This window comes from Notechis scutatus, chromosome 3 (genome assembly GCF_049901735.1).
Source record: "Notechis scutatus isolate UNSWTSFEM ecotype Mainland chromosome 3, rNotScu1.2, whole genome shotgun sequence".
In the NCBI taxonomy this organism is placed as follows: domain Eukaryota; kingdom Metazoa; phylum Chordata; class Lepidosauria; order Squamata; family Elapidae; genus Notechis; species Notechis scutatus.
The window spans coordinates 32,270,792-32,294,517 of record NC_142011.1 but is presented as its reverse complement, the minus strand read 5'-3'; the positions used below and the strand labels follow the sequence as shown (position 1 = coordinate 32,294,517).

Sequence of the window (23,726 nt, the reverse complement as noted above, 5' to 3'; positions counted from 1 at the left end):
TGTTGGAATTTACATCAGATTATCAATGTATGAAACGAAACAATTTTGATTTGATGGTGAACTTCAGCCTTTATAGCACTGGGATATAAGATGTTCCAATATATAATAATACAGATCGTGAATGTATTATAAAAATTGGGTTTTAAATGCATTGATTGTATCAATTAATTGAGGCAGCTGAAATGCCTCTTTGTTTTATATACATGCACACTGTTCATAATCTTGGAGTTGGACAATACAGATTTTTTGGTAATACAATGTAGAGTCCTTTCTAGACACAGCTGCAGTATTCCACATATAATACATTCTGTAGTTTAATAAGGCAAGATGTTTCTTTATTTTTAATTCCTTTTGAAAGAGCACTTAGTAAGAAATACATTGTAAAAGAAAAGTGTATGTGTGACCTGCAGAGTGGCTTTGCAAAAAGTAACAGATGGCATATTTAATACTAAATTCAGTGCCTCACAGGTAAAAAAAAAATAAAAAAGTAGAGTGTACTTTTTCTGGGAACTGAGAGCTTGGTTAAATTTTGCTCAGCTTTCCTATGGTAAAAACATACTATGAGTAAAATAGCAGAGAAAAACATCAGGAACAGCTATGTTAAAATTTAACAGCTATGGAAAAATTTAAAATAGCAGCAAGTACCATACAAACATACGTACATACATATTGTACATACATACATACATCTTAGATAAGAAATGTGCCCAGACAACACTGAAGGTAGATGAGAAGGGACCAGCCTTTTTGCACAACCTCTTTTTTAACACCTTCACATTTGATTGTTTGTTCTGTCAAGAGGTAACACTTTGGCTGGAATATGTATGTAAAGGTCTGAGCATTGTAAAGGCTTAGCATCATGTGGGAATATATCGGTCTGATTTGGAGACAAATTAAAAAATTTGTGCTTTCTGATTTTTTTTGCATAAAATCAGAAGAATAAAAACATATATTATGCTCTCAAAATTGAATCAAGGTAGAGGAATTATTTTATACATCTCTTAAAAAATGGATTACATAGCTCACCCCTGACCATGTAGATCCATGTGCAATCTACTGGGGGAGGGAGTGGGGCAGGAAAGATTTCCTATATCATGCTGCATTAAACTCTCTTTCCTAAAACTAATATCCAAATAAGTCAGTGGTATATCCAGATGGAGAAACACCCTTTTCCCTTTAAGAAAAGCGAGCAAATTCTATCGACCTCATGACCTTAATCCTAATCCTGACCACTGTCATTTAAAATCTGGGATTTAGCTTTCCATGTCTGCCAAGCTGATTCCGACTGGTACTGAGTCCACCATCTGTCTAGAGCACCGTGCCGTATCAGGCCTCCTAGCTTCTAGTATTAGCACAAGAAGTTCCATCTAGCTTCCCTTTCTTCAAAGACCTCTGTAAATTTAGCAGGTAAATGAACAATTACAGCAAAGGAAGCAAAGCAGTAAAACCCAAAGTAATGCATACTATTTTTTTCCTGAAAAAAACTTCCCAACAGTATTCCCAGTAATCATCATTATCATCATCATCACCTACCGCCTTGCTTCCAGGTACAAAAGCTCATTTTGAGTGTAAGTCCCAGTGCAGTTTACCCAAAGAATCTCAAGGGTTGTTGAACAGGGTTCACAGCAATGCTATGGCTGGAGGAAACAACTTTAAATAAGGGTACAGGATACAAATGCAGTTTCTTTCACCTTGTTCGCAAGTTCTTAGAACCAACTCTATGTCAGGATTAGAGTTATTCCCATACCGCAGCCTAGTCTCCATATGAAAAACAGTTTCTTCCCAAAAATCAGGTCCCCACCCACTTAAGTATCATCTTTTTTTCATAAATGTCTATTCCTCAAGTCACATCAAACGCCAGGATTATTTAAGAACCAACATAGGATCTGTCCTATCTTTTCTTATTAAATGGATTCCGTGAATGAGGTAGTATTCCCTCTGCAGGAAGGCATAAAAATAATCTGAGATGAGAAAAATCTGCAAAAGAAAGAGAGAAAAAAAAAGTTGACATAATTTTCTTTAAAGTTGAGTTGCACTCGAGATATTATAAACATTAAAGCTTACCCTGATTTATGGAGATATGGATTTACTTTATCTAAAACCATCTGACTGCATTATGATAATAATATGACAATCAAGAAATCCCAAATTCCCAAGTTCAAATCATACTCAGATCTGTAGCACAATGTATATAAGCGTTCCTCAAACTTGACAATTGAAGATGTGTGGATTTCAACTGTCAGGATTCCAGCTGGGGAATTCTGGGAGTTGAAGCCCACACATTTTAATGTTCTCAAGATCAAGAAACACTGGTCTATATTATGGACAGAACTGGCACCAAATTTGTTCTCATTAAAATTCTCCCTGTTGGAATTCCTCTGACATCAGCAGTTTTCTCCTTCCAGAGACAAATAGTGATTACAGGAAAATGCAGCCAATTCATAGCTACCTGCCACTGGCAAAGGGTACAAAGGAACATAAATATGAGTGTTTTGGATCCTGTATTTCTTTGCACACTGAAGAGCAGGGGTGTCAAATTTGTGGCCCGCGGACCAGATGCGTCATGTACCGCCCCTGCCCCCACCCAGTTTAGCAAAGGGGGGGAAGTCCCAATACATCATGTGATGCCGCCGTGATGACGCAAGTTGGACAACCCTGCTGAAGAGCAATGTTATATTTTGCCAGAAGAACAGCTTTAGTGGTTCTAATACAATAAGCGTTCCAAAAAGAACATTGATGCCTGTCTACAGTTTGTATTAGACCATGTGGGTAAGCTAAAAAGATGAAAGGATGAAAGTTTTGTGGGTGTATGAGAACAAAATAGAAGTAGTTTGGGTCTGCTTTCTTGCCTCTGGATCAGGATAGCTTGCCTCAATTGATGGTACTATGAATTCTGAATTGTACCAGCAAATTTTACAGGAAAATGTCAGAATATCTGTCCATGAACCAAAACTCAAGAGAAAGTAGATTATGCAGCAAGCAATGACTACTGTAAAACATATAAATCATACGACCAAAGAATGATTAAAGCAGAAGAAAGTAAATGTTTTTGAATCATCAAGTCAAAATTTTGGCCTTAATCCTGTAGAAATATTGTGGAAGGACCTGAAGTAGGCAATTTATGCAAGGAAGCACATCAACAGTACCTAATTTGAAACTGCTCTGTAAAGAGGGATGGAGTCAGATTTCTCCAAGTTGATGTGCAGGACAGATCAACAATTACCAGAAACGTATAACTGCAGTTTTGCTACCCAAGGGGGACACACCCATTACTGAAAGCAAAGAGTCACATTCTTTTGCCACACATGAATATGCAGCTTTGGATCATTTTCTTCAATAAATAAATGTACATGTTAGCTTTTGGGTTTGTTTGATTGGGTTCTCTTTATCTAGTTTTAGGACTTGTGTGGCAACCAGATCACTTTTAGGTCATATTTATGCAGAAATATTAAAAATTCAAAAGGCTTCACAAATGTTTAAGCACTACTGTACATAAATACATCTCAGTGAGATATTCAACAAAATTTTGAACCATTGAGGTAATTCTATTACTCCTAATATCCCTTCACCTATTATTCTTCCTTTGGCTGTTTTTATAGTTTTTTAAAATGTTTTAATAAATGTTAAACGTTAATGGTTTTTGATATTTATTGTTTTTGTCTGTTGTATGCTGCTTCAAATCACTTGCTTGTGAGATGATCAGCTATTTAAATTAGATAAGATAAATAAAAAATCAACAAAAAATTAAGACCTAGTATTCTAGATATAAAAACAGCAGAAAGTTTTTGAAGACAACGGTCAACTTCACAACGAAAGTGGATTCATAAATCTTTACCAATAACGTATCTGCTGCCTTTTAAAATGCCAGAAGAGTCTTAATGATTTTGCTGTGACAGATTAAATATACTTACAAAGCTCTGAGAATACTTTCACAAACCCAAACTGAGTACAATTATTATGATAAAAGTGACAATTCCACTATTAAGAAATCTTGAAATATTTTGATTTTCAAGCAACTAATGGCATATTCTTACTGTAATTTCCCATGGTTCATTCTGTTCATTTTGGCTTCTTTACAACGTTTCAGCATTATAACCTAACACAAATAGCATATCATCTCACTAAACATGAGAATAAGACTGTCATTCTAGCAAAACGTACTTCTATTAAGACATGTCCTAGATTGAACTACAAATATTTCAGTCCCTCACCCAGCCAATTACCATTGCATCCTATGTTTTAGTAAGTTCTATTTGCTAATTACTTCAGAGATCCAGGTTTTCCTTTCAGCCTTCTTATAGTTTATGTCTAATGCTGGCTTACTTTTAACCATGGGTGATTTAGAAAAAGCTTAATAGTTTTGTAGGAAATCTGAAAGTGCATTGGACCTCTGGTTTTAAAGATCCTGATAAAGCATTGGATCTAAATTTAAACAGAAAACCCCATAATACACAGCTTCTAAACTATTTAGAATACAATGCCTTTGTTTAAAGTTGATATATGAATCATCATTCGTTGGAAACCTATGAATTACTGTTTTGGATTTGAATATTAGAAGAATACATGGTTAACTATGACTCCTACCTTCTTTACTCACTTGTGCAAACAAAATGAGTATCTTAATTTGTGTAGAGAAAATCTTGTCCAGTTCTTCAAATAAGAATATGACTTTGCATAGCTCAATCATGTTACGATAGTTTGTATACTACAGAGTAACATACAGACCAATGTTGAACCATAATGGCCTACAGCATAGATGCCAAAATAAAACCCTTATTTTTAAAAATGGCCGTCTTGCCATATTGTCAAATATTCTGAGATTTTAATATTCTAGATTAAATTCATGTGATAATTTGGTATTGCCACTCAAAATCTTCAAAAAGGTTGATGTTCCCATGGTTTGGGACTTTTTCCATTTATATTTTTTAAATTAATTTTATTAATAGAAACCAGCTAAAACATGTGATATAATATCTGTGGGGGCCACCCTTACCAATATAGCGGTTCAGACAAAATCTGATGACAATATAGTAGTTTGCCTTATGAAATATTTGAGAACCACTGCAATGGACTATTTTTGTAAGTTATCAGGGTTTTGTTTTCTTTGCAAACCCAACAAAACTTTTGCCAATGACAACTTGAGCCTTACAACCATGCTCCCATTATGATACATGTTGAAATGTGCCAATCAGTTTTAGGGAACAGAAAAGCCGAAGTCAATAGTGTAATAATTCTTTTTAGATTAATAAATCAACACAAAAATAAAGGCTCAACTTCTGGATTTATAGTACTAAAACAATATATGAAGATAAATTTAGAGGGACAAAATACAGTACTGTAGATCCTTAAATTGAATCTATGAGCTAATATTTCCACTAAAACTGTAGACTAATGCTTTGAAATATTTAGTATAAAAGGAACAAAACAAGATGGATAGCTGCATCAAACAGTATTATCCACTGCAAAATTGCATCTTAGGTCCAATAGATTACAGCCACATCTATAATTTTCAGCTCCTGTCAGCAATACTAGTTATAGCAGAAAAAAGAGATTTTATATAGCAACACACTTCATCACAATAAGATTTAGTGATACATAACTTGCAGGAGTGCCACTTCCCTTTTCAACCATTAAAGAATAGGAGAGGACTATGAAGAGGACTAGCTGACACTGGTGATTACTAATCAACTAAAAGCAGATGGGTCTAGGAAATTGGCAAGGCAGTTCAGGAATTTCCAACTATGACAGAGAATGGAAATAAATAGGAATTCAGTTGATAAGGGATCCATGTAGATCAGTGGTGGGATTCATATTTTTTTACGGTTCTGTGGGCGTGGCTTGGTGGGCATGGCAGGGGAAGGATACTGTAAAATCTCCTGTCAAAGCTGATATTCGCCGGTTCTCCAAACTAAAAATTTCTGCTGTCATTCTCCAGAACTGGTCAAAACCTGCTGAGTACCATCTCTGATGTAGATCCTTGCATTTGTCAATGATCAGACCAAATTTAATAAGTTTGTATATCTATATAACAATTTTTCTAGGGCAAGTTTTTAAATACAATTTTGTCTAGTTAATGTCCATCTTTCAAATGTGTTATCACAATATTTGTCAGGATTGTTGAATTGGACTTTTTGGTTCTGCTTTGTTTCCAAATTATGGGCATCAGTCTGTGTCTAAGTAATGATGCATATGATTACACAGAGGCCATTATATATGGATCTATCAGTTGTCCTGACTGAAATATATAATCACAGCATTTGCATGATTTTGTCATCATGGGGTAATATTGGCAACCTACCATTTTCTGCACAATTTGCTGCTTCAAATCCAAATACATTTTATTAGAGTTGTGGGGAAAATGGGAAAGTAAAACACAGTATTTACTTATAAGAGTATTAATTGAATGAGAATTTGGTTCACATTGGCAGGTTGGAATGACAGCTGCTTTCTAACTCTGGAAAGATTCGCAGTACTTTTTCTTTCTGATATAAAAGAAAGCAAAGAGTCCTAGGATATATGTTTTTAGGCTTAGTACTATAGTACTTTCAAATATGTCTAGAATGTCTAGTACCATAATACTGATATAAAACAAAGGTTAGGAATCAGAGTCTGTGAGGGCTACTTAACCTAAACACATAATTTTGTTTCACTAACCTGGCCTACATTGAATGTCAATGTGATTGCATAATAAAAATTGGAGTTTGCACTTCCTGCATAAATCCAGAGATGCCATAAAACCGGGAACAGCAGGGAACACACAATGAGTACACAGGAAAGTATGAAGACATTCCGCAAAACTGCAACAAAAAAGCAGAGACATCATTAAAGCTGGTTAATTGATACACTGAGGCATTGTTGGCTTGTCCTATCTTAGTTACAATGGGTGGCACATCCTAATTTAGAGGGTGGATTCAAGACAGCTGCTACAGACGTCCCTTTCTTAGAACTGGCAATTAACCATAGTTCCTGTGGGGGAGGAAAACTTTGACAGGTTTATTTGTGCAGGCTTCCCAACTACACAGGCCCAGATTCCACTTCCTGAATTGAAGCAGGTGCAAACTACAAAATACAGGGATATCAAAATACAATATGGGTGGGTACTGGGTGGAAAGCTAATTCTGGACTGAATTCTTCCTGTTCTAAAATAAAATTCTAAATGTTCTAAAAATCTAATAATTTATAGAATACAATACTGTTTCCCACCAGCCTTTTAAGATGCTTTACTTAAGTCAATGCCTAATAATTAAAAATGAATATTTAACATTGATAAAGTACTTTAATTCACTGATTTATTTTTATATTTTATAACAAGACTCCCAAAGTGATTCAACAATACGCTGAACCTATAAAGCCACACACTATTCTCTGAAAAATCTTATGTGACAGAGGGTTTCAGATAAATATATCAGAAGAAAAATAATAAGTAGAGAATATTGCTCAGTTTTCATGAACGTTTTTTAACTTTCCCAATTGGAAATGAGATTCACCATTTCATGAAATTAACAGTTCCCTGCTATATCTGCTTCAGAAATGTATCAAAAAACTTGGAGAAACCAGCCACTAGAAGCAGATTTTGGAACTCCTTAGTACAGAGAAAATGGCTGAAACCGAAATAGATCCGACTTATGAAAAATAATACCTTATTAGATATTCTATATTTCTTCCTGGCCCATTGTCAAGGTAAGCACCATTATGCACAATTCCCACATTAATAATAATATAGAACTTACACTGATATAGGTGACTCCAGAGAGGAAGGAAGGCCATGTAGAGAGCAATATCACCTACAGTTGGGTAGGACTTAAAGATGGAAATGATGGCCAACTGAACAAACATGAAGAACATGGGATGTTCCCTAGAAAAGAAACAAAAAAGATTGTAAGAATCTGGGTGACTGAGTTGCTGCTGTTCTTCCGGTTTATATATTTTGTATTACCACAGTTAATTGGCTTTAATGCACCACATTCAGAATAAGGAAATAAAAGGTACTTTAGACTTGTAACACTTTACTCAATAACTCTAATAGATTTAGCTTCTGTTATCTCTATAGCAAATTTGAGCTATAAATTCTTCATCCCAGGTGGTTAGGCATAAGACAGCGGTCCCTTAGTTGACACTTTGAAGATTTGTGGAATTGTTAACTTGGGAATTCTCCTGTCTAAGAAGTCTGGAAGTTTCATTCACAACAGATCTGGAATATGCAAAGTGGGGAAAGACAGGGCTACATGAAGCAAAAAGTAAAATAAAAAAGGCCAGTTCTTTCACCCAGGTGGTCTGCAGTTTAAAATATTCTAAAATGGATTAAGTAAACTAAATGTATTTGTTGGCGGTGAGATGTCATTGGTGCCACTGTACATTTTGCTCTCCCAGTATTAAAAATATAGAAGCCATTAGAGCTGATGACTGATTTATTTCATGTATGGAAGATGTATGCAGGCATTTCAGTCTGATATAAAACAAAAATTTAGAAACATTACAAAGCTGGAGAGAAGTTTTGGATTATTTCACTAAAAGTCAATTGAAACCAATTGTTTGACATTAGCTCATGCTTGGAGGTGATCAAACCCTCAATTTGTGTAACTTTTCTTCTAACAGCGCATTATTTGCCTTAGAAATGAAATTGCTGCTATATATTAAGGTGTTGCCACATCCTCTTTCAAAACAGCTTCTGAGAATACTCAAAGGAAGATTTCATTGCTCTCCTAGGTGGCTTCTGCCACAGAGAAACTGTTTTTCCAACAAGGGAAAGCTCCCTCAGTCTCCTGCTGTAACAATCTAAAGAGACTGTCTCATGAGATAGCTATTATAGGTAGTCCTTAACTTACAACCATTCATGTAGTGACCATTCCAAGTTACAACAGCACTAAAAAAGTTATTTATGAACATTTTCACACAACCATTGCAACATCCCCATGGTCATGTCATCAATATTCAGATGCTTGGCAACTGGCATGTATTTATGACAGTTGCAGTGTCCCAGGTTCATGTGATTTCAAAAGACCCAACAAGTGCAGGTAGACCTGAACTTACAACAGTTCATTTAGTGACTGTTTGAAGTTACCAGGGTGCTGAAAAAAATGACTTATGACTGTTTTTCACACTTATGACCATTGCAGCATTCCCAGGGTCATGTGATCAAAATTCAGATGCTTGGCAACTAATGCATATTTACGACCATTGCAGTGTCCCTGGGTCATGTGATCACCTTTTGCAACCTTTTGACAGCAAGTCAATGAGAAAGCCAGGTTCACTTAACAACCCTATTATTAACTTAACAACTGAAGTAATTCACTTAACAGCTATGGCAAGAAAGACCATAAAATAGGGCAAAGCACACTTAACCACTGCCCTGCTTAGGAATGGAAATTTCGTGCTCAATTGTGGTCATAAGTCAAGGGCTATCTGTAGTATGTATAAGACAAAGGTAATAGAAAAAATAGCTATCGCTATATAATGCCAGTAGCCTATACAAGAGTAAATTCTTAATAGGAAAAACTAAACTGTTTAAATTATTTTGAATCAATTCTTGAAAGTTTAATTTTTAGTCAAAGTAAGGTAATATAAAATATTACAATTAATCTGGCCTAAACTAGTATGCTACAATTATGCAAATAAATACCATACATGTCAAGAAGCTGCTTACTTTAATTTTAGCGCCAGTGGAATAGTGTAGAAGAAGACATTGATTTGAAAAACACACACAAAAAAGAGACTGAAGTGTTCAAACATTTCAGCAAAGAAGTACCAGAAAAGGCCAACATTGGGTGTCAGGTCTGGAACAGAAAGGCTGAAATTGACAGAATAATATCATCATTAGTGAATTATCTGTATCTATAAAATTATACTCAGGTTCACAAATAACTTCCAAAAGATTAGTATTTTGCAGAAAACACTTCCAAAAGCTTAGTATTTTGCAGAAAACACTTTAAACAGAAAGTGTTTCTTTCACTATGAAGACATATGAAAATAAATGCAGGGTTTTAAAAGATACTTTTAAGATTCTTTTATTTGTTAGAGTTATATTCAGCGTTTTCTTCAGGAGTAAAAGTTAATGGGTGTATGGTTCTCTCCTTCTATCTTCCCCCAGATAATCTCTATGAGATAAGTTAGTGATTTACTGAAGAGACATCCCTAAAGCTGGAAGGAAGAATCATATATTTGTTTATTTTTAACTATGATATAGAATGTCAGTTGTCCAGAAACATATTAAGTTTAAGCATGACTGGTCACAGTGATTTCCAAGGATCCCGTTTGTCTAGTAGTTAAGGCACCAGGCTAGAAGCCAGAAGACTTAATTCTAGTCCCACCCCAGGCATGAAAGTCGACTGGATGACCTTGGGCCATTCATGCTCTCATCCCAACTTAGGTCGCAGGATTGTTATTGGGGGGAAAACAGGAGGAAAGAATTGGGTATTTGTACCACTTTGACTTATTCAAATAAACAGATGGGTTATCATTAAATACATAAAATAAAAATAAATAAAACTTACTGAATTCTGAACTACTTCATTGCCAGAGTGATGAAATAACTGGGCCCTGACTCTCCAGCCTAGTCAACTATAATTGCTCCTCTCAGTTGCAAAATGCAGTATATTTTATCAATTATATCCAACAAAAATAAGGTATTAGCATTCATCTGAAAATGTTTTTGATTTTTATTCAAGAAACTAAAGTCCACTATTGCTTGCCTTTTCACAGCAGCTGGTTTTGTTTATTTTAACACTTTTATTTTGGGGTTTGGAGGGGTATTTATTAGTAAAAAAAATATTAAAACCCCTCAATAATAAAAGAATAAAAATAAACATCCATTTTCAGCACTTCTATTTAAAAGACAATTGTATAGATAATACAAAGTCACTTAGTTGAGTTAGATGGTGAAAGAAATTGAATAAATGAATAAAAGTAAATAATTTGAACTTGATCATTTAATACAATTCTCATATATAGCTCACATATAGTCTAGGATCATGCTGGTCTTTTTCCACAGTGAAACAAGTTGCAAGACAGATGTCAGCAACTATCATCCAAAATTAGTAACAGCAATTTGAAAATCATATTTCTTTTTTACTGTCACTTACACTATCATTTCTGGGACAGTCAGTTCTTGGAAACAAAAATAAAAAAACCAAAGATGCTAAATGGAGAATGTAGTCCAAAGCACAGCACTACATGGACTTTCCTATAAAATAATCCTGGCAGGTGTCTATGGAGATTTTCAGTCATCCAGGCCACTGGACTTCTTTGTTTTTTCTTTGAAAACATTTCACTTCTTCTCTAAGGAGCTTCTGGAAGAACTGAAGAAGCTTCTTGGGTGAGAAGTGAAACATTTTCAAAGAAAAAAAAGAAAGTAGACTTGCCTTCTGAAAACCACCTTTGAGACAATCCTGGCAAGTGCTAATCTAACCTACTTTTCAGAATCCATTGAAGATTTTTCATCTTTTATATGCAGCTTTTTATATGCACTGTTGCATTTGTAAACATAGCTTTTCTCACTCCACAGAATTTAAGTTGTGGATTTTTTAATCATGCAGTCCACACTTAAAAATGCCAGGATAACTTAATCACACTTCTGTTTCACTGAATGAATTAAACACTTCTCAGGTCATTCAGATCAATAAAGTTATATTATTTATCCAGAATGCTGAAGCAAGAAATTGTCTAATTCATAAGACATTGAACAAAAGAAAAATGTTTTAAAAATAGAAGGTTCGATTGAATTGTTTTGTTTTGTTTCATACTTTGAACTCACAACTTGGGAAAGAGACCTTTGTCCTATATGTAGGTGGTTATAATGCAGACAAACAGGATCTACTTACATGAAACCATAAACAGATGGAATGAAATCCCATGAGTTGAGGACGAAGAATGAGAGACAAATTATCACTATCAGACTTCCCAAATATAGTCCCGCATATTGCATGGTGAAAAACCAAAACTCCTTGCTTTTCATTTTCACCGGTATGAACTGACGCTGGAGAGGGAAGAATTGATCACAAGTATAGTTTTGAAACGTCTGTATGTGATTTCTTGCAAGCAAAACATGTGAAAAAGCTTTCTTTCAATTATTTAACACATTTACTTCTGATATTAAATGAAAACATTAGAAGAAAAAAATTGCTACGGAAGGATTCACTCTCAAGCTCATATAAAAATCAAGAAGCTATTGTGTGTACGATTGTGTAGTTTTTCCTCCATAGGAAGGAATTGATCCAGGTAAAGAAAACTGTCTGGCTAAATCTAGAACATGAAAATCCATCTTTGCAGGAGTGATTGTACAGGATACCTTGAAGGAGATAATAGTGGATCCACTCTTGTTTCTTATTTTCTACATAATAGCATTGCCGTTCACAAAATTGCTGCCTGCACATATACTTTTATTTATTAAATTTTTATGCAGCCTATCTCCCCTATAAGGTGATTCTGGGTGCTTATAGTAATACAAGTTATATACTCCATTACAACTCAGGTTGAGGCCTGATGAAGGACTTTATCAGCCTTGGTTGCCTTAATGATTGAGCTTAATGGGAAAAGAAAATGGTAGATCAACCCTTTGGATTTTCTTGCTATAAAAGACTTTCGAAATTATCAACTATGCTAATCTTCTGCATTGACTCTGGATTAGGAGTTGAGAGAACAGTATTACAGCAGAGCCTTTGCAAGTCTATTTAGAGAAGTGGGAGAGAGGTAAATGAAAGAGAATCACTGCCAGCTGCAGTTCTAGATTAGTTTTCAGAAAAATAGCTGCCAATAGGAGTTCCCTTGGAGCGGCACAGATAATTCCCCAATAATTTTAGTCACAAGAGTTGAGATTCCTAATCCTATGAAGATGATTTGCAGGCAACTTTACAGTTTGCTTTCTCATTCTAGCCATCAGCGTACTAGTAATCTTGTAGGTATTCCTCTGCAGGACTAGCAATTCATGGTGGCTAATCTTATTTACTGAAAAAATTAAAAAGACTCACTTGCTCTTATGGAATAGATACCTGTAATAAATAGAGAAGAGCTGGTGCAAACAAGGTAAGAGGATACAAAGACTGATATGTTGCTAATGCCAGAAATATAGCACTCAGAAAAGTACTACCTGCAAAATAAAGAGAAAAAGGTGTAAATAGCCAGTAACAACAAACTTCTGGGTAAATATGAAAATTTACAGTACTTAATATTTATGGCAAATCCATATAAAATGTGGGCTGGCATAGCAGTTCTGAGTAGAGACATCGTACATTCCAAACTAAACTGTAAAGCCTTAAATGTTGGTGCCTCAACTATAAGGCTGTAACTATCCCAAAACTAATCTAGTTTTTAAAGGCATTGGTTGCACTGGTTCCCTTCATCAATTAAGTTAATACTATAACTCTAAACTAAGAGCAAGTGGTCTTGGTGCCTGGATGTGACCTAACTCTTACTCATTAGGTTTAGCTATTAGAAACAAATGAAGACATGACAGAAACTAGGAGGTTTGTAATGATACTTGTATTAATAACAATTCTCCCCTTTCCCTGTCAGGAAACCATCGATAGCAGTATAATCAATATTCCCTTGTGGTCCTTACAAACATTAGTACAATTGTATCACTTCTGAGGAAATCTAAGTTTACATGTCTGACATGCTAACATTGGGTTAGAGCAAGTATAACTATTATTAACATGTATTACATATGCTCTCTGAGAGGAAATTATTTTAGAAGTCTATGCAGGCCAGGTGATTCTGCTGAGTTTTGCAATTATTTTTCTATTTGCTTGTTTACCCAGATCTATATTTTTATGCTGTAGCAGAACTATCATGCAATTTTAATCAAAATGAATTTCAATATTCCATTATTTAAGACATGATGAAAAAGAATATCTTGAAAGCAGATGCAGATCACTGTTTTAGATTTAATCTGATATAAGCCACAAAAATGTTACACAGAAGCGCAAAAAAATTAAATATGTTAATAAAATAAAGTGTGTTTATAAAAAGCATTGGTGGTTGTTTCAGTGGCTGTTCCCAGTCTGGTCCATGCAATTATTAACATTGAGACAAAGTTCCAATTTTACAAAAGTATTGTTTTGCCAACTTCAATGTCTGTGAAACATGGAAGATGACCTGGCAGGTGGCACAAAGACTAAATATTAAGGCAGCCCTAATGCATTTCAAGTTTTATATCTTCCAAATCAGCATCATGTCAAGACTGTAATCAGCTGGACAATACCGGAGGAAAATGGAAGAGATGTAGACGCTATAAAACTTGGTGCAGAACATTCCACAAAATTTGCAAATTGCTGATATCCCATTGGAACAGGCAGAAACATCTGCAGATGATCCAAAACTTTGGAAAGAATGTGCCACTCAATGTGCACAGCAGTACAAAGGGATCTATTACTACATGAAAAGTAAAGTATTTTACCTTTTATTGTTGCCAAAATGAAGAATGCAATTATAGCATTGTTGATGGCACAGGTGGATTTTGCTACACAAGACAACACAGTGTATGGATTCAACAGGTAACTGGAAAAAAAGACATCCAAATTCACATATATATGTCAATTTCCTTTTTTCCCTTTATCTGAAAAAAACATAAGGATAGCCTTGGTACCTCAATCCAAGGCCCATCTTAGCACAGAATTTCCCCCCCTCAAAATTGCCAAACAGATGCTTCATGAGGGTTTTACAAATGGAATTGATAGAGAGAGATAGAAATATACTCCTCTTTCATTTTTGCTACTCTGCAACTGTATTTGAAGGTATGCTATCTCTATCCACAGGAAAGATTGAGTCTCAAGATTAATAACCCTTATTAATCTTGATGGATATTCCTCCATGAATTTATCCAAACCTGTGATTAATTCCATAAATCAATTATGTACTGTGTGAAGATGGCTTGTCCAAAATCTCTTTCCAGTCAACTGCAATGAATGAACTCAAATTCTAGTATTTTAAGAAGGGAGAAAAGCTTTGTCCACTTCCTCAATTTTAAACACCTTAATCATGTATCCCTGCAGCTGTCTTTTTTTCAAGCCAAACATTTAGGATTCTGCACTCAATCACAAAACTGGTACATGAAGGGAAAGCGAGTGGCTTGAAATAAAAGACAAACAAGTTGTGGTTGGATAGAGGTAATGGCCCTCAAAAAGATAAAAGTGAGGCACTGTGAACAAATGCAATGTATGAAAAATTGTGCGGACACAATACAAGCAAGAATAGTTTTTAAAGTATGGAAAGGTATACTTAGTTGTTGGTGTAAACTAGGTTTCTTTTTTCTCTTATTTCTTGTCTTTAATTTCATTCTGCTTGGCACTTCTTACTCTTTTATGATGCTTTACGTAATATTTGTTTTCCCAGAAGGCAATAGCATGTGGATATGTACATAATAACAAAAAAGCTGACACATTCCAATCACTAGGACCCCTCTCCCCTTTGGCAGATAAAATGTAAGAATAATCATTAATAAATCAATCAAAAAAATTTCAGGAATAAAAATGTTCTGACTCTTTCACCAGGCAACTGTATATCTAAATACAGTATTTGGTTGTTTAAACAACTCCAATTGGGATTTTACATTTGTTTATTTTTTATGCTTTTGAGTCAGTCATGATTCATGGTGACTACCTGGACACCTCCTCAAGGTTTCCTTGGCAAGATTTTAGAAGTGGTTTGCCACTCCTTGTTTTCTAGGGCTGAGAGTGAATGGCTGGCCCAAAGTCACAGAGTTGGTTTTGGGCCTAAGACAGGAGTAGAACACAATCTCCCATTTTCTAGCCTGATGTCTTAACCATTTAACTTACCTGTTTTTTTTATTTGGAGTATAAATCTAATTTAAACAAATCTCAAATCTTGAGCCAAGAAGCACTCCTCAGTCACTCAAAGTCATAGACTTATGAAAAAGCAAAATAAGAGGCACGGTGTCTTCAAAAATAAAGTAAATGTTCCGATGGTCTCTGCATAAGGAAGATAAATTAACTAGTTTCCAATATCTACTGAAAAGCAATACTTACAAGAGTGCTACTTTGAGAGGAACATAGTACATTTCCATAGGAGTCCGGATAAGCTCTGCAGCATCAGATGCATATTTATCCAATTCTATTAGCAGTTTTTGCTTTTTAAACTGAATACAAAGAAAAAATGTGTAAGTAAAAATAATGTATTTGTTTAGCAATTCTGCAATATATAGTAAAGTACAGCATATTCAACTCACAACTGGGTAACTTAATCATACCAGCTAGGGCAGACAAGGAATAATGGATGGAAACTGAACAAGGAGACATTTAACCTGGAAATAAGGAGAAACTTTCTGACAGTGAGAACAATCAACCAATGGAACAGCTTGCCCTCAGAAGTTGTGGGAACTCCATCACTTGAGACTTTCAAGAAGAGATTGGACTGCCATTTGTCAAAAATGGTGTAGGGTCTCCCGCTTGGGCGGGGGGTTGAACTAGATGACCTACAAGGTCCCTTCCAACTCTGATTATCTGTTAAATCTGCTATCTTCAACACATTGTGTAACATGTATTTCAAGCAGCTGCTGCCTTGTAATATTATGTCCTCTGCCTGTGATCATGCATAATGTGTTCCTAACACATTGTCTGAAACTTCTGTCTGAAGCTAAAGATACAAAATTATCCTAAAACAAGCCATGGGTTATTTCAGCTGGTTTCTCCAGTTGGAAAGACTAGAAGGCACAGACAAACTATGTAGCTGAGGAAAGGAGAGCAGCCAGCTATTATTAAGAAGCATATTCATGACCGTTCATGGATTATATTCATTATTAATTTGTTATTGTTTATGTTATCTAAATCAGGGGTCCCCAACCACCGGTCGCTGGCTTGCTGGGCGCCGCCATCTTTTTGATGAAAAAGTGCTTCCGGTGAGCTTTTCCGGGTAGAAAGCTCACGGAAGCACATTTTCATCAAAAAGATGGCGCGCGCTTCGGTGAGCTTTTCTGAGAAAGCTATTTCTACCCGGAAAGCTCACGAAGCTAGCGCCGCCATCTTTTTGATGAAAGCGTGCTTCCGGTGAGGTCACCGGAAGCATGTTTTCATCAAAAAAAGATGGCGGCGCCCAGCTGATGCCGGTACCGGTCCGCGGCGCCCAGCTGATGCCGGTACCGGGCCGCGGTGTAAAAAAGGTTGGGGATCACTGATCTAAATGGTAACACCAACTTAATTGGCAATGATTTTGAGCACTGTATGGTAACATTTAAAATGTCGTAAAAGATACAACAAAAGAAAGATTGAAGACTGACATTCAAATGGGTTTACAAATAGTCAAGAATCTGCCAAAAAAACCAACAAATTTTAACATTTTCCTAAAGGTGGGGAATGCTATTCCAGAGCGCAGGAGTAGCAACATAAGTATGCCTCCATGGCACTGATGGGACCCACAACATGCTAACCCTGCCAGATCTTATGGAATGAGCAGAATTTCTTGAAGTCACATTAGTATTCCTCTGCAAAAATACACAAAAAACCCTTGTCCATTCCTTGTTCTTGATTGAAGCACGTGCCCCAGCCTTTAAATATAATTGTGTATATTCTGCCCATGCTATAAGATTTGGCAGGACTAACATCAGCCCTATATTGCCATGAAGGCATGTGTCTTTCTTATGTTACTATTCCTACCCCCTTAAATAACATCCCCTGCTTCACCTTCAGAAAATGTTAAAATTTTGAGGTTTGGGGCAGATCCTGAATCAATATAAAACTAGAAGTGCTAGATGTTCAACATGGATTGAGAGTAGCTCTACCAACAACTGACACATGAAATCATTCAAAGGATCATGTTGAATGGAATCCAGCTTCCTGCAAGGCAGTTCCAAGTCCAGATGTCCGAGCAGACCAGCCTTCCTCAGCTGGATACTCTCCAAACATCTTCTGACAACTCCCAGGATTCTCAGCCCAAATAAACAATATGTAAAATATCAGGAAAAAAACATGGCTGTATTTAGAAATAGAAGCTGGGAAGGAGATAACAGAAGAAAATGCACTGAAAGTAATATAAATAAAAATAGGCACTTATCTACTCACCAAAACTTTGTTGTAATCCTGTACAGCTAAATAAAGGGCTATAGCCGTCAAAATATCTATAAACTGAAGGGAAATTAAATCAAAAGAATATCAACACATAGGTTATTTTCTTAATGCAAAGTTGTACTTTTAGTGATTAAAAAAGTGATTTTCTAAATTAATAACAGGACTATCTGAACAAATTAGTTCATATTACTAAATACTATAATTAAACAATGTCCTGGCTATGTGGGTTAGAGCAGGGGAACAATGGTAGATTTAATTTCACAAAATGGCATCAAGGAACTATCTTATTTTTATTAGGCATCAAAATTCCTTTGTCATTTCTTGATGGTCTTTTTATGTACACTGAGAGCATATGCACCAAGACAAATTCCTTGTACAACTAATCACACTTGGCCATTCATTCATTCACAAAGTATTGTTGGTAGTGGATTTACAGTATTTTCAACTTGCCAGCAATGGATTTTTTATACACATCCCTATGGCTAAGTGATTTCTATTTTAGATAGTTATGAATGGGTGATTATGTATATAAACTTTGAGATGTCCTGATCTTAATAAAAACAACTGTGAAACTTGTTTTTACATACATGATTCAATAAATTTAGTTAATGTACTCAGTATTAGTACATTATTCAGTATTATCAAAAAATACTTTTGGAAAAAGATTTGCAGTAAATGTCAAGAAATTGTACCAACAATTAACAATTGCTTAATTGTTCTTAAACAATTTCCAATGCCTTCGGTAATTATTCAGCAGTAGGACAGCTTACCCTGAATGAAACTAGGGTTAACAGATCTGGGCTGCAAACATCTGGTCAATCACTAGATAAAAGCAAAAGCATAAAGCTACAGATCTGGACAATCACAACAGGGCAGCAAAGAGACAGAAAATTTGGCTTGTATCTCTCTGTTGCCAACTATATGTCATCCGGATTTTTGCACTCCAGATGTGGTGTCCTATCAAAAATTTCTGGAAATATGGAAATGTACTCACAGAGGTCATGAAGATGAACAATGCTTCTGTACATGTAATGCCAACCAATTTTTCCATATATGTTTGTTTTAAAAATACACATAAAATATCAATGTTATCCTAAGCATGTTTTTTCAAGAATTCTACTAAGTTTCATAAGATCCTAATGAGTTCAATTAATTATATTTACTTATTGAGTGTGCTTAGACTTTCAGCCTTTTAAAAAGTGTATATCTTAAATTAAAAAATGTGTTCTATATGCAGAAGAAATCAAAGAATAAATTCTAAAGAGAGCCAATTAATTGATGGTTGAAAATTACATACCATGAATACTAGTTCAGCATAATCAATCAGGAAATGAAAGAGGTATATTATAAATGGTGTCTAGGAAGAAAAGAAAAAATATATAAAACAACTTGTCTTTAGATCAAAGTTTAATTGATTTATTAATTGGTGGAAAAGATAGCTATGTAGTATCTTCTAAGTATGGTTTTTATAGAAAATACCCAAAATCATTAATACAGAGATAATTCACTGTACAAGTCTAAGACTGATGTAACAGAAAAAATACTGAAGTAGGACAGGGCAATACAGATAGTCCTTGACTTACAACCGTTCATTTAGTGACTGTTTGAAGTTACAACAGCACTGAAAAAAGGGCTTACGACCGTTGCATTATCCTGCTGGCTGCATGATGAAAATTCAGCTGGCAACTGGCATGTACTTGTGACAGTTACACTGTCCCAGGATCATCATCTGTAACCTTCCTAGCCAGTTTTCAACAAGCAAAGTCAATGGGGGAATTAGATTTGCTTAATGACTGCATGATTACTTAACAAATGCAGTGAATCACTTAACATGTGGCAAAAAAACTTGTAAAATGGGACAAAACTCACTTAACAACTACCTTGCTTAGTAATGGAATGTTTAGGCTCAATTGTGGTTGTATGTCAAGGGCTACCTGTAGTCACAACCCAGAATTTGCTATTTAAGGGCATGAACTTAGTTTGTACTATGGCATGCAAAAATTAAATGCATAATTCTGCTAAAAAAGATTGCTTATATTTTTGCGCAGTGGTTAGAGTGCAGTACTACTTCTGCTGACAGCCAGCTGCCTGCAATTTGGCAGATCGAATCGCACCAGGCTCAATGTTGACTCAGCCTTTTTTCCTTCTGAGATGGGTAAAATGAGGACCCAGATTGTTGGGGACAATATACTGACTCTGTAAACCACTTAGAGAGGGCTGTAAAGCACTATAAAGCGGTATGTAAGTCTAAGTGCTCTTGCTATTGCTAGTTTTGATCATTTCAGTTTCATAAAGGGAAACATCTTACTTTTTTACAATATTAATATTTTAACAGCTGTGCTATTATAGCTGTTAAAGTAAAAACTACTGAATTAAAGTTACAGTGACAATGACTCATAGAATGAAATTTTACTAATGGGTTTTTATGATAAATGGAGCTGGAGGGTGACTCTTCCCTTTCAAGCAAAATACTTTAGATGTCATATTAATTCCACTTTTCCTTTATGCATAGTAAGAACAATAGCATTTAGGTTTATATGGTGCCCCATGGTGCTTTATAGCACTCTCTGGGCAGTTTATAATGTAGAAGCATTATTTTGCATATTGCCCCCAACAATCTGGTTCATGATTCCACTGACCACAGAAGAATGGAAGTCTGCATCAACTTTCAGGAGTCCTGTCAGGATCAAACTCCTGGCTATGGGCAGTTTGCCTGAAATACTGCACTTTAACCACTGGGTCACAAGGGCTACCTGGTGGCATAACCAATAACCCACCAAGTTTCCTAAAACACCCTGACAAAATATCTAGGAATCTTTTTGCTACTGAACTGACACTGTAAGATAAAATTTGGTATTTTAAAAATACTTTATTAATTATACACGTGGTAAGCAGGTTCCTGAGGGAAAGAAGACCTGTTCCTTTTCTCCTTATACCAAGAACATAAGATATATTTTTACTTCCTATACTCACTATCTGCACTGTAGAATTATATTTATTTATTTCATTTTAAGTAATATTTTTATTTTATCATTTTGTAAAAACATTCACAAAGCAGGAAATAATAGACTTTAACTTGAGATGCCAGTTTTGAGTTATTTCTATTATCAAAAAAATAAAAATAAACATTCCCATGAATTGCATTTGTGTGTCCACCTATGCACTCAGCAGCTCAAGTGAGAAGACACTTGAGATACTATAATTCTATTAAGCCCTATAGATTATTTTACATTATATTCTCATCTTTAATATAAAAAGCATGTTATAGAGGCGTAACAATATCAAAGCAAAAATTGTATATACTTACTTCATGGAAGATATCTCCAGAATATGGAGATACACCCAAATCAAGTAAGGCTAGTCCTTCAACCACTGGAAAATAGAAAAAAAGTTCTTGCTTATCAACATCCTTCTTAAACTGCAACATTCTGAACTGCACACAGTTCTGGGCATTATCAAGAACAAATTAGTATGACCAAAGGCAGACAGAACATAAGCTTCTTCACTTCTATACAATTTGGTTATTTTACAAAATTTCTAGATGACTACATCTCAGTTTTTACAGCAAGACATCGCTTTATGTTCTAACGTTTTGCATCCCAGAGATCTGGGACGTCTCAAGTGTCAAAGAGCAAGTCCATACTTTGACTTGTAGAAATAAAAGAAACTCATTTAGAAGACAGCCTATTCATGATACTTGGATCTAAAGTGTGTTCTTGCAGCTTAACATGTTATATGAACCCAAACCTTTTGGGTTTGGAATGTATGACTTGGTGATATTCTGGAGCCTTTTTACACCTCAGACCAAAAGTTACAAAGGCAAGATAATTTATTGGACAAAGCTGTTAGAAAAACAAAGCTCCTTGCAAAGAAACTCCCCAAATTCCGGCCACCTTCCTTCTTCCTTCCCGATGTCTATTTAACCCTTCCTTAGACTCAAGCCTGCGATCGCAAGGCTCGAGGCTTAGTCGTGAGAAAAACCTGGTTATCTCACTCTACAAAACATGAACTTAACAGGTTACAAATTTACATTGTGCCGACGCAGCCAAAACGTCCTTGACACCAATATATATATATATATATATTCATTCATTCATTCATTTATTTAATTTTGTCAAGTGCTTACAATATAAAATAAGAATAAACATAAGTTTAAATATTAGAAATAGGAACTAATAATTGGGGACAATAGGACAGGGACGGTAGGCACGATTGTGCGCTATCGTTCCCAAGGTAAAAACCCGCTGGGTCACGACCACTCCAAGACTCCCGGGGGCGTCGGATGGAGGGGAGCGACGTCCCACGACGGCACAACGCTTCCAGGCGTCCAGCTCCGGACATGCCCTTTGAGGACCACCAATCCCCACCCCCGTCCCCATCCGTAGGCCTCACCTCGTTTCCAGGCATTTAAAGGAGACGCCACCTCCACCCTCTCAGAGATGAGTCCGGCCAGGCTGGAGCGGAATAAAGCGGCTCGAACCGTTACGGCCACCAAAACCACCAACACTAAAGGAGCCGCCATTTTAGCGTAAAACACCGGCCTAAACTAGCAGTAGTTCCCACGCTAGTCTGTTTCATTGGGGATCTACAGGACAGTTTACAGGAAGAACACTACAACTCCCAGAAGCCATTGCGCAGCATTTACTTCCTGAGGAGGATGGCGAAAGAGTTAGGACAAATTGCGGATATTGTATTTCTTGAAACGTTAACAAAAAGCTTTTTTTTTTTAAATTATAGGAATGATTATTGATTCGGTGTTTCGACCGGACCTTTTCCCTAGAACCAGAAAACATACTAAAATTTCTGAATAACAAGAAATGATACAACTTGTTATTTTATTTTTATTTGTATCTCACCTTTATTATTTTAATAATTCAAGGCAGTGAATGTATCCAACACTTCTTCCTCCTGGTTTCCTTACAACAACCCTCTGAGGTGGGTTGGGCTGAAAGAGTGACTGGCCCATAGTTAATTGTTCAGCTCTTTGAATTCAATTTTTCAAAATAGGCATCAATTTGAGGCAGTTTTATTTTAAGAATCCTACGAAGCAGGATTGCAATTCTATTTACATTTACTTGGAAGTAAATTCCATTAAATTTGTAGAGTTAAAGAGAGAGTTAAAGTAAGGAGCCGTTTAGGTCATTAAATCCAATCCCTATTTCACACTATTGCATAAATACACCGTCTCTAGCCTTTGGGTAATTATGGGGAAGGAGAATTCACCAGAACTCTAGATAATTGGTACCACAGTTGAGCTGCTCTAATTATAATGGATGAGCACCCAGGAAATTTGTACTGTTGTCCTTACCAGTAGAGGGAAAAGAAAGAGGTGAAGCCAAAGATAATAATCCACTGCTGGAGTGAGGGTAAGAGGCTCTGCAGACAGGAAGGAATTCAACTTGCTTAAGGGGCAGGGGGGACACACTCCAGAATTCAATCTCAAAAATGACAACAGTAATTTATAATCAACTATTAAACCAAGATCTTTTTCAGATATTCTCCATTTTATACGTTGCACTTGACATTGAGTTTCTAAATTGAAAAAACTGGTTTTTTACTCTTGTCAACCAGTCCATTTCTCTAACCCACTGTTTCTTAAAGTTTTAGATACCTCTGGAGACCCCTAAGACCCTCTCGGGTTCTTGAAATCAAAATTATTTGCCACCCTATGTTAAAAAATAATATTAAAATCCCATCAAATAATTGTGAGAATTG

At 35.7% G+C, this 23,726-nt stretch overlaps 1 protein-coding gene across 2 annotated transcripts; it reads right to left on the bottom strand.

Moving 5' to 3' along the window:
• Positions 1-1,638: 1,638 nt before the first annotated feature.
• Positions 1,639-22,670, bottom strand: PIGU (phosphatidylinositol glycan anchor biosynthesis class U). 2 transcript variants are annotated; one of them, XM_026681695.2, is made up of 12 exons: positions 22,404-22,670; positions 21,319-21,383; positions 19,309-19,368; positions 18,006-18,068; positions 15,978-16,087; positions 14,390-14,490; positions 12,984-13,081; positions 11,817-11,971; positions 9,644-9,787; positions 7,731-7,855; positions 6,655-6,797; positions 1,639-1,977 (listed from the first exon to the last, which is right to left on the bottom strand). In XM_026681695.2, exons 1-12 carry the CDS (start codon positions 22,531-22,533, stop codon positions 1,864-1,866), a joined length of 1,308 nt encoding a protein of 435 aa, XP_026537480.1. In that variant the 5' UTR covers positions 22,534-22,670; the 3' UTR covers positions 1,639-1,863. The 2 variants fall into 2 exon arrangements, with proteins under 2 accessions (XP_026537480.1, XP_087815548.1); XM_087959422.1 differs by lacking the exon at positions 22,404-22,670 and adding an exon at positions 22,138-22,382.
• Positions 22,671-23,726: the final 1,056 nt, after the last annotated feature.

Excerpts from the sequence above, each read along its gene's own strand:
- PIGU (XM_026681695.2), bottom strand. The coding sequence starts at position 22,533 with ATGGCGGCTCCTTTAGTGTTGGTGGTTTTGGTGGCCGTAACGGTTCGA. Across the intron at positions 19,369-21,318 it reads CTGGAGATATCTTCCATGAA|ACACCATTTATAATATACCT; the intron begins GTAAGTATATAC and ends TTTTCTTCCTAG. Across the intron at positions 6,798-7,730 it reads CTGGAGTCACCTATATCAGT|TTTTGCGGAATGTCTTCATA; the intron begins GTAAGTTCTATA and ends TTTTTGTTGCAG.